Source organism: Eretmochelys imbricata, chromosome 2 (assembly GCF_965152235.1).
Source record: "Eretmochelys imbricata isolate rEreImb1 chromosome 2, rEreImb1.hap1, whole genome shotgun sequence".
NCBI lineage: Eukaryota > Metazoa > Chordata > Testudines > Cheloniidae > Eretmochelys > Eretmochelys imbricata.
Window position 1 is genome coordinate 53,215,200 of NC_135573.1, and position 16,948 is coordinate 53,232,147.

Genomic DNA, 16,948 nt, shown 5'->3' on the forward strand with positions numbered 1-16,948 from the left:
GTAGCTACCGGGGTGGACCCGCGGACTGATCCCCTGACTGGGCAGGTTTCGGGGCGCGGGGCGCTTTTCTGCGCGGAGGGCGGGGAAGCGCGCTAACTTCGCTGTCCCACCTGCTCCGTGGCGGGAGCGCCTGCCCAGCCCCGCGTTCGGCCCCTGGCCGCGGTGCAGCCATTGAGTCCGCAGCCTTGGCTGGAGAGCAGGGGCCACACAGGCAGAGCAGAAAGTGAAAGTAACTTGTGCACGCGGAAGTCCCATGGGAAAAGCAGAGCCCCGCGGAGCCAGCGGGTCTCCGCCAAGGAAGATGCGGCCAGAGGGCTGGTGAGTCCGGGAACTCCCGCTCCTTCGCACAGCAGCGCGTGGCGCAGCCTGGCCCGGCGGATTCTGCACTCCCAGAGCCTCCCCTCGCGCTCTGCACCAGCCTCGCACCATGCACAAGCCTCTGCCACCACCATGACCGAGAAGCCACCAGCGCAGCGCTCTCCACCTCTCCCTGCGGACAATGTTCCATGGTAAGGGGCGCGCGCGCGCGGGACCCTCGCTCCCTCCCCGGAGCCGGCGACTCCTGCAGCCCTCCCGGCGCGCAGCCCCGGCGGATTTTGCACCTCAGCCCAGGCTGCCCGCTGCCCCGCGGCGCGCGTCTCACCGGCTCCGCTGGTTCCCTGGCAGCTACCGCCCGCAATGGAGCAGCGGCGCCCGCGACGGTGCTTTTATCCTCCGTGTCCCGGCCGGGAATTTCCCAGCTTTTCAGAGCGAAAGTGGAAGCGCCCGGTTCCCAGCCCGCCCGGTGTCGGGAAATCAGGATTGCGTTGGTGGGAACTGCAGGAGTTGGGGAGCGGGCAAGGGAGCAAGGCCGGTGCAAACCCCTGCCCGCGGACGCCCCGCAGGGAAACCGGCTCCCCCAGGCAGCGGCTGGCCTCCCGGGAGCGGGTCCGCTGCCGCCCGTCCCCCCTCGGCTCCAGCAGGGAATAGCCGCCCCTCCCCGCGGCGTGCGCCTTGCCCGCGGCATGCCGTGCCAAGCCGGGGGCAAGCAGGCACGCTGCACCGACCCCAGCTCAAAGTTGAGGCAGGCACCAAACAGGTGTCTCGGAGGGTCCCCACGCGCCCGGCCAGCAGCTCCTCAGCCGTAGGGTGACCAGCTGTCCCAATATTAGGGGGTTCGTCTTATATAGGCAGCTATCCCCGGGGGGAAAAAGTATCCGGATTTTTCACACTTGCTGTCTGGTCACCCTACCTCAGCCGAGGGGGAGGGAGATGTATTAAGCCTCCTGGGTTTGCAGGCTCTGGCAGAATCCTGCTCTGGGGCAGGGGCCTGCGCAGGAATAAAACTTCGGCTGCTTTTGGAAGGGCACTGCCCTGCGCGGCCAGAGGAGCTGCTTCCCTCCCCCCACTGTGCCCCCACTGATTAGGGGGGCTGTGCCCCTGCTTGCCCCCCACTCATGCGTGCTCCTGCTTTGGGAAGCTTTGGGTGCAGGAAGGTAACACGCTCTTCTCTCCTTCAGGCCAATGGGGCATTTCCATGGCTTGGGGGGCTGAGGGACACAGCGGACCCTGACTGCCCAGTGGTCTGAGCCACAGCAGGGAAAGCCCAGACTGGACCTGCTGGTGCTTCTGAACAGCCTCCTTTGGAGGCTTTTGGAAGCATTGAAACCCCGCAAGGATGCTACAACCTGGTAGCTTTCCATTACTGTCGCTTAATCCACAGATATTGCAAGGGTGGTATAACATTGTGATTATAAGAAGTGATCTCCTGCCCCTGGGTGGAAGAACATTGATAGTGTGCCTGCCTGGCTCCCTTCTTGTACCCTGAAGGGACTAAAGGTTGCTTTTTGTAAATATGAGCTTTTTCCTCTGCCTGAAACTCCCATGAATGTTAACTCTTGCTGGCTGGGGATTTTGGGAACTGGGATTTATGAACTCATACTTTCACTGGAAGAGCAGAATGTTCACTTTGTTAAAAGTTTCATTTCCTTCAACACAGCAATGAGTCAGTGCAGATAAATAGATGTTCACTTTTTTTAATTATAAACAATCTGACAGAAAATCCTTTCCTTTCTCAATCGTCTGGCTCTCTCTTAGCTCTTCTCATAGTATCAGTATTATGGGTTTATTAGGACCTAATTTACTAATGTAAAAAAACACATACACCCCGACAAACCTTTCAGGCCTTCTTTATAGATCATAGAGAAGCAAATAATAATAATAATGGCATAGGCCCAACTCTTTTTCCTTTGCAGGTTATCTTTAATCACAAACTGCTAGATTAAGTGGGTCTATGGCTACAGTGTTGTTGCCATATACTGATATGTGTAAGGGATGTGATTCATCCTTGTTTAATAAAAAAAGGTGAGGAGTCCTTGTGGCACCTTAGAGACTAACAAATTTATTTGGGCATAAGCTTTCATGGGTGGGTTCTATCCCACGAAAGCTTATGCCCAAATAAATTTGTTAGTCTCTGAGGTGCCACAAGGACTCCTGATTGTTTTTGCTGATACAGACTAACACGGCTACCACTCTGAAACCATTCTTGTTTGGGGTTACTGATGGAATTTGTTGCACAGATGACAGACTTAGACCATTGTTATTTGTCTTTTGAAATATAAAACAACTGGGAAATTGTTAGTTATATTAGAGAAGATGGGGATTAGTATAAGAATTGTAAGGTGGATAAGGAACTGGTTAAAGGGGGAGAATGTAACAGATTGTGCCAAAAAGTGACTGGAAGAAGGTTACTAGTAGCATTCCTCAAGGATTGGTTTTAGGACTAATCTTACTCAATATTTTTATTACTGACCATGGCACAGAAAGTAGGGGTATGCTAATGAAATTTGATGGGGATACAAAGTTGGGAGGCAACGTCAGTACAGAGGAAGATTGGAATATTATACAGGAAGATTTGGATGACCTTGAAGACTAGAATAATGGAAATGGGATGGAATTCAATAGTACAAAGTGCAAGGGTCATGTACCTAAGGTCTAATAATAATTTCTGCTACAAGCTGAGGGTTCATTAGTTGGAAGTGACAGATGAGGAGAGAGACCTGGCTGTGTTCCTTGATCACAGGATGACTATGAGCCAGCAACGTGATGCAGCTGTGAAACAGGCAACTGCAATCCTCGGATATATTCTGGTAGAGCTAGAAAAGTATTAATATCATATAAGATACTAGTAAGACCTCATTTGGAATATGGTGTACAGTTCTTGTCATACATGTTCAAGAAAGTTGAATTCAAACTGGAATGGGTGCAGAGAAGATTTATTAGGATGAACAAGGAATGGAGGGCTTATCATATGAGAGAAGATTGGAAGAGCTTGACTCATTTGGCCTAGCAAAAAGAAGGCTGAGAGGGGATATGATTGCTCTCTATAAATACATTGGGAGGAGAGGGGGGGTAAACACTAGGGCAGGTAAAGAGCTTTTTAGGACAGTGTTGGCACAAGAACAAATGGATATAAACTGGCCATGAACAAATTGAGGCTGGAAATTAGGAGAAGGTTTCTAACCATCAGAGGGATGAAGTTCTGGAACAGCCTCTCAGTAGGAGTTGTGGGAGCAAACAACTTAATTAGTTTGAGGAGAGAGCTGGACAAGGTGTAAGTGTGATTGTATGATGGGATAGGGTTCAGCAGCCCTGGGGCTCACTTCCAGTTTATGTCTCATGTTCCTAAGAGCACATGCTTCAGGACTTCAGCTGGCCACCTGCTGCGGCTTTTCATTCTGTTTTGGTCGCCTTCCTCTGAAGCTTCAGAGATGGCCACAGCTGGAGATTGGACACTGGACGGAGTGGGCCAGGGCTCTGGGGTGTCACTGAGCATTCTGTTTCTCGGGTGCTTGCCTGACTGGTTCTTGCTCACATGCTCGGAGTCTAACTGAATTTTTCCCCAGGTCAGATTGGTAGCAACCTTGTGTTTCCTTTGTCTTCCTCTGCAGAGTATGGGTGCCAGTCACTTGCCAGGGTTATCTGGGTACATCTCACTTAATCATTTCCCTGCCATTACAAGGCTTCTGCCAATGGTGCATACTAATCATCTAATTTCCTATGGGCTATAAAACTTCACAACCAAATTTAGAATAGAGTGTGGGGCAGTGTTGGTGGCCTGTGATATTCAGGAGGTCAGACTAGATGATCTAGTGGTCCCTCTGACCTTAAACTGTATGACTCTGTAGAAGTCAGAGGTTTAAGTGCAGGATCAGGGACATATTATGTAATACATAGATGGCAGATACAGCCTTAATAAATTATAGGCTTTGACAGCCTTATATTTACTATATTTATGTCTTTATTCTCAAGGGATTACGAAGCTCTTTGGACCAGATTTTCAAAGTTAGTTAGGAGCCTAAAGATGCAGAAAGGTGCCTAGGGCTAGATCTACTGAGGAGTCTTAGACTCAGTATTGCAATGCCTAACTTTTAGGCACCCTGCCAGCTAGTGTAATCCACAGCCCTAAATTAGGTGCCCAGGCTTCCTGTACAATGTGTGTTATATGTCTCTTGTATGTACGTTCTTAGGACCTGACTAGGTCAGGGAATGTGTCATGAGATATTGAGCCTGTCACCTTTATTTGGCTTGTTTAAATCCAGCCCTGACTGTTAGTGGCCATAAATTATTTCCCTTGGATGGCTTTTCAGTGGCTTATGATTTTGGTGATGGGTGCCCTGGAAGTACCTAAGACAGGGATAAAGAATTTGCCTGTTACTCAAGCAAAACTCTCACTAAAAGTCAAAGGGAAATTTGCCCAAGAAAAGACTGTGAAATTTGACTAACAGCGATGAAAAGAGTTTCTCAATTCAGTTTCTACAGGGTAGCTGTCTACTCTGTAGTATCCTCAATCAACACTACACAATTGACAATATCAGCAGAGAGGGATTGAGGGGGTGTGAAGACTGAACTATATTCTTATTCCTAGAGGTAATCCTTCCAAGACAGCATTAAGGTCCATTGGCAGGGAGCTGTGGCGAAACGTATGTTACAGAATAGCTGTTACATGGACTATGGCTGTAACTCTATTCCCATTGAATTCAGTTGGATTTCTGCATTGACTTCATGCAAAGCAAATTTGGCACATGGAGGCTATTTTAGTTTCTAGGACTGGCAGCCTGCATGACTCTGAGGGGCCCAACCTTCCCAACCGAGGGCAAATAGGACAGTGTCTTTCATGAGCACTAACTTTACTTTAAAAAATGCCCCCACAAATCCAAATATTTTAAAAATAAAATTATACTTGCAAACATGTATACTTCATCTGCTGTAGTACTTCAGGATTTCTAACAATACACTAAAGGATATTATTGTCCGCTCAACATATTGTTTTTGTTAGCATTAATGAAGTTTATGTTAATACCCCGAGGGCAACATACTCTGAAAACGCATTTAAAAGATACTTTTCTGACAAGGTATGTTTAAAGGCATTTTCACATTTCATACCCAAAATGGACTGTAATGTACCAGTTATTTGGTAGAGATGAACAATAAATCCCAGATAAACTACTATAAGAGACTTCATTACATAACAGTTAATCGAGCATACTCCGTAGTATTAAATATATACTTAATTGATGTTGTTGTAATCTAGTTTTTTTTAGGTCTGTGTTTGGGATTCTGCCACTGTTCATAGTTCTGTTGCCAGTAAATTCATCTACTTGTGTGATGGAAAATACAACTGTAATACGTGAAAAGTATGAGAATATCCTAAGCCACGATATTGATTTGCTGGTAGGTAGTCATATTCTTTTGTTTTAAATTTTTTTAAAAAGTAAAAGTCTTCTTTTTGTGAATAATTTTAAGGTTAATTCATGCTAAATGTCACATTTAAAGGCACACATTAAAATGGGTGTGCAGTTCTTTTTACGGGATATAACAATGCAGCCTCTAATTTTGCACTCACACCTAGCTGTGAATGCCGTTATTTGCAAGTGCGAATGATATGACTCAGATGATTGTGTCCTTGCCACAGGTAGTTAGAGATATAAACCATTTAGGTTTAGATTGTGTAACACCTAATCCCATTGGAGAGCACTTATGCAATAGTTGTGGTGAAGTCACTGAGACTACTTGTGTTTGTAAATGCTATTCAATATGAATAGAAGCTACATAATCTGACCCATAATTTCCATCTCTTTATAACTTTGCCTGAAGTTTTATGCCCTCTGTTGAATATGTTCACAAACCGGAGTCAACATTTAAAAAAACTGGCCCGCAGTCTTGATCTCTACCTCTCATTGCTGACAGTGATCCCATTTGGAAATAATAATCATAACAATAATCCAGAAGACTGACATACCCAGACTATTAACCTAGTATTTTATATCTTTGTGCCAGCACATTAAATAGAATGCTGAAGTCAACAGCTCTCTACATCAAGTGAATCATTCCTAGTTGTTAGAATTCCACAGGAGACTGGGAAAAAATGAAAGTATTTGCTATTTAACTTGTATTTAAGGAGCTGTGAATTTAGTGCTCATGAAAGGTATGGGACTGTGAATATTGAAATCTCACAGAATAGGGGTAGCACGAGCACCTACTAAGCAGATTCCCTCATTTCGCAGCCAATGTGTGTTACCCCAGCTCTGGAGAGGTTAGTTCAGTCTCCATGTTTAATCAGTGCTTGTCTGTCTGTTTAGATTACCAGCAATAACTGTTAGTAATACTGTTTGTGTGGTAGAAGGTGTCCACTAACCTCTTGCCTGAGATCATAGAGTGATAGCAAATAACTTTCCATTACTACAAAACCTATGTTCTGGTTTGAACCTGGAATCTAGAGGCAGAAGGATCTTTACCTCCTTATCCTCACCAAGCCACCATAATTAATACTTCTGATAAGTACCATGCTGCTGAAGTGTGTGTAAGATATTGTTACTTTCCCTTTAGTTACTAATCTCTGTCTAGTCTGACTCGGAGCAGGATTTGCAAGGTTATGCTCAAGGCTAACTTTGATCTAGATTTCTGTAAATGCAGTGGTTCATAGAGCAAAAATATTAAAGAATAAAATAAAAACTTTGACTGTCAATAAGCAATGTCACCCCACAGAGAGAATAATGTTGATTTCTCGCCCAAACTATGGTATGCGTTTCTTAAATTCTCAAGGACCAAGGTTCCCATGATCATTCCCCCCCAGATTATGGGTGAGCTTAAAAGAATGGCAAGAGTAAATTATGATTTCTATTAGAGGTTACATGTGGCAATGCTCATTGTGATTTTGTTCCATATCTGGTGACTGGAGACATTAACTACAGGCAGCTAGTGGGTTATATCCTGGCCCCCTTGAAGTCTAGGGGAGTTTTGCCATGGATTCCAGTGGGGCTAGGGTTTCATCCATTGTCTTTTTGTCCCACCCCGTGACCTACCTACCTACTTACCAACCAGAGCAATTACTGTGAAGCTATTTGAAAAAAGGCAGGCAGAGCTGCTGACTGGCGGGCCCTTGTGTCTAGAATGGAATTTCAGCACTTCAGTAAACAAAGCTGTTTGATGCTCTCTTAATTGTTTTATGTCTTTGACTATTTGACTCTTCAGGGCTTTGTGTTGAGTACCTCCCTGTTTACACAATCTACTTCTACTGTCTCAAAAGTAGTCTACTTCTACTGTCTCAGTTTTGCTCAGGTGTGCTTCTGAAACTCTGACAAAGTTACAACAAAAATACAAAGGGAAACCCAAAGGATGGAGATGACTAAACCTTTCTTGTATTTGTTAAAATACAGGATGACATACTATTGATATGAATTAACTCATTTCTTCTGCAAGGTACAGAGAGACTTTAGAGGGGGGTTAGAAAGAAGAGTGAGAGAGAATGTGTTTCCATTGGGATCCAGAGGTATTACAAGGTATTACAAGGTATCTGGGTGACATGAAGGAGGAAACAAAGGCAACAAACAGTGGTGGAGCAAAGGGGAAAGACTTACAGCTGAAGACATTTAGGGGATTTAGACACAACTTTTTTTTCATGTGAATAGAAGATGCATGCCAAAATCCCATTAGATGCCTTGGAAAATCTCAACCTGTGTATATTTCTTAAGAGAATAAACTTTAAACAAAAAGAAAAAAAAAACACTGTTAAGAATCAAGTAATTAAGTGGAATCTGTAGTTTCAAAATTATAAACAGCTACCCTTGCAAACTATAGTTAAATTATTTCCTCCTTAGCTTACTTGCCAAGAAAAAATTCAGCACTCTCTATTTCCACTGCTATTTTTGATGCCATCCCAAAAAGCAGTGTAAGGAGTAAAGCTCATGAACTGTTGAAAGAGAAACCAAGGCAACTTGATTAGAACACTGTTACATTATTTAACATATGATCTATTATAGGAAAATATGTCTGAAGAGTATCGTGACAGGTGCTGCAGGAATAAAAGACATGAAAACCCCAGTGCAATTTTCTGCAATGATACTCAGGTAAAAGACAACTTCTTTGAATGATTGAATATGTCCGTTGCAATATAGGTGTGTGCGCGCCCTGAGCACTGTCACCAGAAAATACTCCCTCATCGGTATCTGTCAAGTCAGCTCTGGTGCCCTATAGTGCTACACATCCATAGTGTTGGTATATAGGGCACTGCTGACCACGTCCTCTCAGTTCCTTTTTACCACCTATGACGGTCGCTGGAAATGCTCTGTCCTTCTCTTGCAAGTCTTTCTCAGTGGACTTTGTTTCCTCTCTCTATATACATATAGTTTTGTTCATAGTTTCTCTTGTAGTTGTTAGAGTTAGTTTCCTCTGCTCCCGGTACTGAGGCATGCTTTGGTGGCTGGGCTTCAAGCCTTGTGGCTCCTGCAGCAAGGCTGTGCCTCTGGCCTACCCACATTCCAGTTGCCTTAAGTGCTTAGGGGAAGCTTACTTTTGGGAGCGCTGCAAGAGTTGCAGGACTTCAAGCCCTGTATCAAAAATGACCAGGATGCTAGGCTGAAGTCCATCTTAATAGGAGCAGTGCTCAGACCTCGACTGGAGCCAAGCCATTCAAACTCAGCACCAAGCACCTTGGTGTCACTGAGGGGCACTCCTGCCGCTGTCCGGGCACATCAGCACCATTCAGCATCTCCAGTGCTGAGGAAAAAACAAAAGAAAATGCCACTCAAGAGAGGACATTCCCCGACCCCTAGGATGGCCAGGCATGGAGACTAGAACAGAGTGTGACCTGCACTGGGCCACTCCATAGCCCTTGGTACTGTATAAAGGGAAGCTGGCCATGAGGGCCCAGTTCCAGTCTTCCCTGCCTTGACACTGGTCACTGGCACCAATGGGAACTGCTCCTCCGTGGTCTCTGGACAGAGACTTCTCGTCCTTGGAGTCAGAGGTGGAGTCACATATCTCCCACAGGAGCCAGCCCCAATAGGCAAGTCGGCACTATCCTGCAATGGACCTGGGCCAGGCCATACCGTCGAGTTCTTGGCCTGCTGGCTAGTGGCAGGTGCCTGCACAGTGGTCCTTCTGGAACCTGTTGGCATTTCCCTTTATGCAGGGTCCTTGATGGAGGTGCTCATACTCGGTGGCTGTGAGGGTAGAGTGCTGCCACTTCTTCAAGCAGAGCCTGATCCAGGCTCTGGTACCAAGTACCAGGAGCCAACATCACGGGACCTGGCTCGTGCCAAAAGCAAAGAGTTGTAGTGCTCCCTGCCGGTGCAAGCCTCCTCCTCCTCTTCTCCTGGTGAGGCCATGACAGGAACTGACATATCACCCTCTCGTGATGACTATAAGGCCCAACAGGAATTTCTTAAGAGAGTGGCCCAAAACCTGGGCCTTCAGGTGGAGGGGGTTCAGGAGTCCTCCCACTCTTTGGTGGACATCTTGTGACCCTTCCCCTCAATGAAGCCATCATGGACCCAATAAAAGCCCTACAGTAAACCCTGGTGTCCCTACTTCCCATGGCCAAGAAGGCTGAAAAAGAAGTACTTTGTCCTGGCTAGAGAATAGGAGTTTTTGCATCCTCATCCCACCCTCACCTCCACAGGATACCTGGTGGTCTCTGCTGCCAATGAGCAAGAGTGACAGGGGTTACAAAGGGTGATCCCCAAAGCTAGACACAAAAAAGCTAGACCTGTTTGGGAGGAAAGTCTATTCAACTGAGGGTTTGCAGCTCAGGATCACTAATGAAAAGCACTCCTGAGCAGATGTGACTTTAACACTTGGGACTCCTTGTTAAAGTTTAAGGACTCGATGCCCCAAGAGACCAAATGGGAATTCTCCTCTTTGGTGGAGGAAGGGAAGTTCGTAGCAAGGGCTTCCTTACAAGTGGCCCTGGATGCTGAGGATTCAGAGACCAGGTCCATGGCCTCCACAGTGGTCATGTGTAGGGGTTCCTGGCTCCAAGTCTCAGGCCTCCCAGATGAGGTTCAGTAGACCCTCTAGGACCTTCCCTTTGAGGGCACTTCGCTCTTCTCAAAGCAGACAGACTTCAAGCTTCATGACCTCAAGGACTCCAGGGATACTCTGAAGTCCCTGGGCTTGTACACTCCTGGTGTCTTTGAGAAGCATAATAGGCCCCAACATTCCTCCTGGTTCTTCCCTCTGCCTGCCCTGCAGAACTCTCAGAGAAAGAGGAGTAAAGGCTTCAGGCAGAGGCCTTCACCCCAGTCCTCCTCAACATCAGTGCCCGCTCCTCCCAGATATTCAGGGGGCTCTAAGTAGGCCTTTTGATGTGGCACTTAAGGACACCATACCAGTCACAGAAACTTTGGATCCAACCTATCCTTTGTTTGCGGACTGCTTGTCCCACTTCCTCCAGGCAATGGTCCCATATTACTACAGACCATTGGGTACTGAGCACAATAGAAGTGGGATATACTCTTCAATTCAGTTCTTCCCTCCCACCTCACCCCTCTCCCCATCCCTCTTCAGGGACTCCTCTCACAAGCAACTTCTGGCCCAAGAGGTGCAGTCGCTTCTACAGGTGGGAGCCATGGAAGAGGTTCCACAGAATTTAAGGGTTGGGGGTTCTACTCCCGGCTTTTGGGATTCAGAAAAAACATGGGGGGGGGTCTCAGACCTATCCTGGACGTGCGCCAGTTAAAAGTTATCTCAAGAAGCTAAAGTTCTGTATGGTCTCCTTGGAGTCCATCCCCTCCCTGGATCTAGGGGATTGGTACATCGCCTTTGATTTGAGAGATGCCTATTTTCACGCACCAATTTTTCAGGGACATAGGAGGTTCCTCAGATTGGTAGTGGATCATGTGCACTACTAGTTTGCAGTTCTCCCGTTCAGCCTGTCAGCTACCCCACAAGTTTTTACAAAGTGCATGGCAGTAGTAGCAGCCTTCTTGAGGATCCAAGGGGTGCAGGTATATCTTTAGCTCATTGACTGGCTGGTCAGAGGCCAAACCAGGGCTCAGGAGGAGTCCAGCATCCACCTCATCCAGTTGACTTTCCAGGACCTGGGTCTGCTTATAAATACACAGAGATCCAACCTTACCCCATTTCAGAGAATAGAGTTTATCTGATCTGTGTTTGTCAGAGTTGTCATATGGCCACATGTAGTTATGTAGTGCATACGCGAGACTACACCTCAGACCTCTCCCAACATAGCTGGCCTCGGTGAACTCACCAAACTGCCATCATCTGGATATGATCCTTACAATTCCTTGCCTGGTTCTCAACTCGCTCGATCGGTGGCAGGACCCACTGGTGGTTTGCAAGGGCATCTTATTTTCATGGCCCCATCCATCACTATCCCTGGCCACAGAATCATCAGCACTGGGCTGGGGAACTCACTTGGGTCCCCTGAGAACTCAAGGCCTGTGGTCCCCAGAAGAGCTCTTTCTGCACATCAACATCAGGGAGCTCAGGGCAGTCCTTGTGGCTTGTCGGGCATTCCTGCCTCATATTACAGGCAAAAATGCGTTGGTTCTAACAGACAACATGGTGGGCATGTTCTATGCCTTCCTCCCCCCCGTGTTGGGAGGCAGTTCAGTTGTGGGATTTTTGTATAACCTACTTGATTAATCTTGAAGCCTCCTACCTACCAGAAGCACAAAACGAGCTGGTAGATCACCTCAACAGATCCTTGTCTGATCACCATGAGTGATCCCTTGCCTAGATGTTGGGGTCATTTTCTAGCAGTGGCGAACTCCCCAGGTAGATCTGTTTGCTACAAAGCACAACAGGAAGTGTCACCAGTTCTGCTCCCTTTTGCGTCACAGCCCCGAGTCACTTTCAGATGCTTTCCTTCTTCCATGGACAGGTCACCTGTTCTGTGCTTTCCCTCCTATTCCACTTGTGCACAAGGTCCTGTTGAAAATCAAGCGGGACCAAGTGCAGGTCATTCTGATAGCTCCGGCTTGGCCCTGCCCGCATTGGTTTGCCTCTCTGCTGGACTCTCAGTGGCGTCACCAATCCCACTACTTCTACATCCAGACCTGATCTCTCAGGACCACGGTCATCTGCTCCACCTAAACCTTGGGTCCCTCCACCTGATGACCTGGATGCTCCATGGCTAACCCCCACAGAACTAGCCTGCTTGATGCAGGTCCTTGAGGTTGTACTAGGAAGCAGAAAGCCTTCCACCGAGTGAGTTACCTGGCAGAATGGAAGTGGTTTGCTATTTGGTCTTCCCAGAAGGGTGTCTCGCCTATGTGATTGTCACTGCCGTTCATTCTAGAGTACTTACTGCACTTGAAACTGCAGTCGATTAGAGTTTAAGCGTGGCATCGATTAGAGTCCGCCTGGCAGCAATCTCTGCTTTTCACCCTTGGGTGACCGATCCATCTTTCTAACCATTTCCTTAAGGGCTTTGAGAGGTTGTACCCTCAGGTGCAACAGCCAGTCCCCCCTCCCCCGAGACCTCAGCCTTGTCTTATGAAAGCTTATAGGTCCCCCGTTCAAGCCACTGGCAACTTGCTTGTTACTGTACCTCTCCTGAAAGGTGACCTTCTTAGTGGCCATTACTTCAACCAGAAGAGTTTCAGAGATCTGTGCCCTCACTTTGGAGCCACTGTACACAGTGTTCTTTAAGGATAAGGTGCAGTTGTGTCCTCACCCTGCTCTTCTTCCAAAAGGTGGTCTCCCGGGTCCATAGCAATCAAGCTATCTTCCTACTGGTTTTCTATCCGAAGCCACATACAAACAGGGAAGAGCAAAGGCTCCACTCATTAGATGTTAGGTATGCACTAGCTTTCTACATAGAAAGGACCAAACAGTTTCGGAAATCCACCTAGATGTTTGTAGCGGTTGCAAACGAGATGAAAGGTCTCTCCATCTCAGCTCAGATAATTTCATTATGGATCATGTCGTGTATGGATGACATTATGGATCACATGTGTAACAAACTAGCAGGTGTTCCCATCCTAACCACTCATTCAACAAGGACACAAAGGGTCTTCAGCAGCGTTTTGAGGACAGGTCCTTATTCACGACATTTTTAGCACAGCAACTTGGTTGTTGGTGCACACATTTGCTTCTCATTATGCCGTCACTCAGCAGGCTAGGGACAATGCTGGATTTAGCCAAGCTGAGTTGCAGTCAGCATGTCAGTAAACTCTGAGCCGTCCACCTACAGAAGAGCATAAGAAAGCCCAGTATCCTGTCTTCTGACAGTGGCATATGCCAGGTGCCCCAGAGGGATGAACAGAATAGGTAATCATCATGTGATCCGTTCCCTGTCGCCCATTCCCAGCTTCCAGCAAACAGAGGCTAGGGACACCTGTACAACTGCTAGGGAATCTCCTACGTTGGAATGGACATGTGCAATCACTCAAAAAAGAAAACCTTTCTGTAACTTGTTCAAGAGGTGTTACACATGTCCATTCCAAGACCCACCCTCCTACCCATCTTATCAGAGTTGGCTGGAAAGAAGGAACTGAGGAGGTATGGGGTTGGCAATGCCCTATATACCAAAGGACACATTGCCCTAGAACACACCAGAGCCGACCCGATGGATACCACTGAGGGAAAAATTTCTGGCAGCTGTGCTCGGGGTGCACACACATCTACATTGGAATGGACATGTGCAACACATCTCGAAGAATAACAGTTCCAGAAAGGTTAGTACATTTTTCCCCCCAGAGTTTACTTGCCTTGTGTGTTGTTGATTTCTTTTCTGTATAATCCAATCCCTGTGTGACAAATTCTGTTGATGGGTACTGTTATGTTGTAATCACAGCAAGTCCTGGTATTCAGAATTTGTATTATAGAACTGTTCATTTTAAAACTTGCAATGGTTAGACTGCTGGTGTGCTGAGGCCACAGCCTATCATATTGACCAATATTGTCTCATTGTTTCCTTATACTCCTCCTCCCATCCCTGTCAGTCTGTCTCCATCAGTTTCTTATATTTAGCTTATAAACTCTTTGAGTCAGAGACCATCTTTTTTTCCATGTTTGTACAGAGTCAAGCATAGTGGGCTCCTAAAAGCTAATAAAATAATTTCCTTTTAATCTTTTCTGGGCCTAAAATTTATGCATACTGCACATAATTACTTGATTTTATTTGAATCTTTAAATAGTAATTCTGTATCCAAAGAAGCCAATATCTCATACTACAGAGATTATATTCACTTATCAAAATACTGATTTTTAAAAAATATTTTCATTCAATATGTAATGAAGAACAGGATGCCGTCTTTGTGTCAGTTAGCTGACAAGTAAACGTTAATCTTTCAAATGCTTTGTTTTATCTTCCTACCAGAATTTTTTCTGGTGTTACCAATACAACTAAACCTTCACTTCAGATATTGATCTTTAAGTCTATGTATGTAAGACATCTTTTACAAAGTAATCTGCACTTTCTAGTAAGAAGTATTTGTAAAATAATGTGGCAGACATTGTCCCCATGTAGAAGCCAAAGTTGTTAATGGGGGGTAGGGGAGAAAACTCATTACTATACATACTAATATTTATAAATTCACACATAGGTAATTGTCATAACCACAGAATCACTTTTTAAAATTTGATATATTAGTTTGCTTTAGACAAGGTCAAAACCCACCAGTGTCAGTTGTAATTGCAGACTGAATTCAACACATCTAGTAATGCTTCATACACTACAAGAATCTGAAAATTTAGTCAGCTTAGTCACATGATATATTGGAAGAGAACAGCATAACAAGCTAAACAAGCTAATGCCTACTGAAACTGTAAAATCTAAGGGAACGCAAACTCAAGGCTTCTTTTCTTTATTTCTTTCTTCATAGGAAATAAGGTCATTACAGAATATGGCATGTGACTTGCTTAAATTCTTTAATAAACAAAAGATCAACAAAGATTTCAGATGGCAAACTGCTGTGGTTTCATGTATGACATTAGAAATTCTACAGTGCAGATGTGATAGGGGGAACAAAAATAGAAAGGTAAGTTGTTGGGAGAGCCTACAAATTATTGCATATTTTTATCTAAAAAAGAAAGTACATTGCTCTCTAAGGCTCTTCAGAATAGAAGGTTACTACCATCAACCAAAATGAAACGTTATAAAACTCATCCTATATAGTATGCCCCTTGATACAGAGTTTAAGGCTCTGATGTAAAGCCCATTGACGTCTATGGAAAGATTCTATGGTAAGCACTAACACTTTTCAAAATAAGTACTCTGATAATATTTTTGAACCTTAATTTTTCAGTTTCACCCTGTAATAGCTCAGCTTTTACTGTACTATCTGGCACTTTACCCACCAGAAAGCTCTATAGATTTCTGATCGTCATTGAAAGTCCGGTTGGTGCGGGGCCGTCAGGCTCCCTACCTGGCTCCGTGTAGCTCCCTGGAAGCAGCGACATGATATCCCTGCTGCTCCTAGGTGGAGGAATGGTCACAGGGGTTCCGTGCACTGCCCCTGGCCCCCTCGCTGGCTCCACAGCTCCCACTGGCTGGGAACTGTGGCCAGTAGGAGCTGTGGGGGCGGCGCCTGTGGGTGGAGGCAGCGCACGGAGTCCCTGTGACCATTCCTCCACCTAGGAGCAGCAGGGATATCATGTCTCTGCTTCCGGGGAGCTACACGGAGCCAGGTAGGGAGCCTGACGGCCCCATGCCAACCAGACTTTCAATGACGATCAGACATCTATAGAGCTTTCTGGTGGGTAAAGTCCCAGATAGCTCAGCTTTTACTGTACTATTAAAGGGTGAAACTGAAAAATTATGGTTCAAAAATATTATCACAGTGCTTATTTTGAAAAGTGTTAGTGCTTACCATAGCCGCCCAGCCGTGCCTCTGCCTAGGAGCAGCAGGGACATCATGTTGCCTCTTGTGGGGAGCCGCCCCAGGTGAGTGCAGGACAGATCTGACACCCTGAAACCCTTCTCGTGCCCCAACCTCCTGCCCTGAGCTCCCTCCCGCACCCAAACTCCCTCCCAGAGCCCATGCCCCCCCACCCCAACCCCCTCTTCCACCCACACCCCGTCCCACACTACGAACCCCATAGCCCCAGCCGGAGCCCCCTCCTGCAGCCCAAACCCCTCAGCCCTGGCCCCACCCCAGAGCCTGCACCCCCAGCCAGAGCCCTCATCCCTTCGCACACCCAGTCCTCAGCCTGGCTCTCCCTCCCACACCCTGAACCCCTAATTTCTGACCCCACACTGCCAGCCCAGAGCCCCACATCCCCTTCCACACCCCATCTCCCTACAATTGGTAATGTATAACTCTTAGTTAACCGGCATATTTGATTAACTGGCACCCCCCTATTCCCCCAACATGCCGGATAACAAAGCTTTTGCTCTAATTGGATTTGGGGTTTTAATACGCATTAACTAACCAAGGATTAGGCCAGTTCAGTACTTGCATGTGAACCCTTCAGAGCACCACTGGATGCTACAGGAAGGTGTGCTGGTAGTTCAGCAGGTGGCTTGCTTTCTTCGGAGTCAAAACTGAGTTTTCTGGTTTAGTGTAAAGAGCCACTGTGCCTCTAGTGCAGAGGTGGGCAAACTACGGCCCATGGGCCACATCCGGCCTGTGGGACCGTCCTGCCCGGCCCCTCCCCCACTGTCCCCCCTGCCTTGCAGCCTCCGCTCGCTGTGTGGGCAGCGCGGCTGGCTCCGGCT

At 46.5% G+C, this 16,948-nt stretch overlaps 1 protein-coding gene across 1 annotated transcript in view; it reads left to right on the plus strand.

Annotated features, from left to right (window-relative positions):
- Positions 1–16,948, plus strand: part of IL7 (interleukin 7) — an 18,854-nt gene continuing 1,906 nt past the window's right edge. The window contains exons 1-4 of the mRNA XM_077810099.1: positions 1–509; positions 5,573–5,712; positions 8,301–8,387; positions 15,114–15,269. Of these exons, the coding sequence (XP_077666225.1) occupies positions 500–509; positions 5,573–5,712; positions 8,301–8,387; positions 15,114–15,269 (393 nt within the window). The 5' untranslated portion in view covers positions 1–499. The remainder of the gene's footprint in view (positions 510–5,572; positions 5,713–8,300; positions 8,388–15,113; positions 15,270–16,948) is intronic.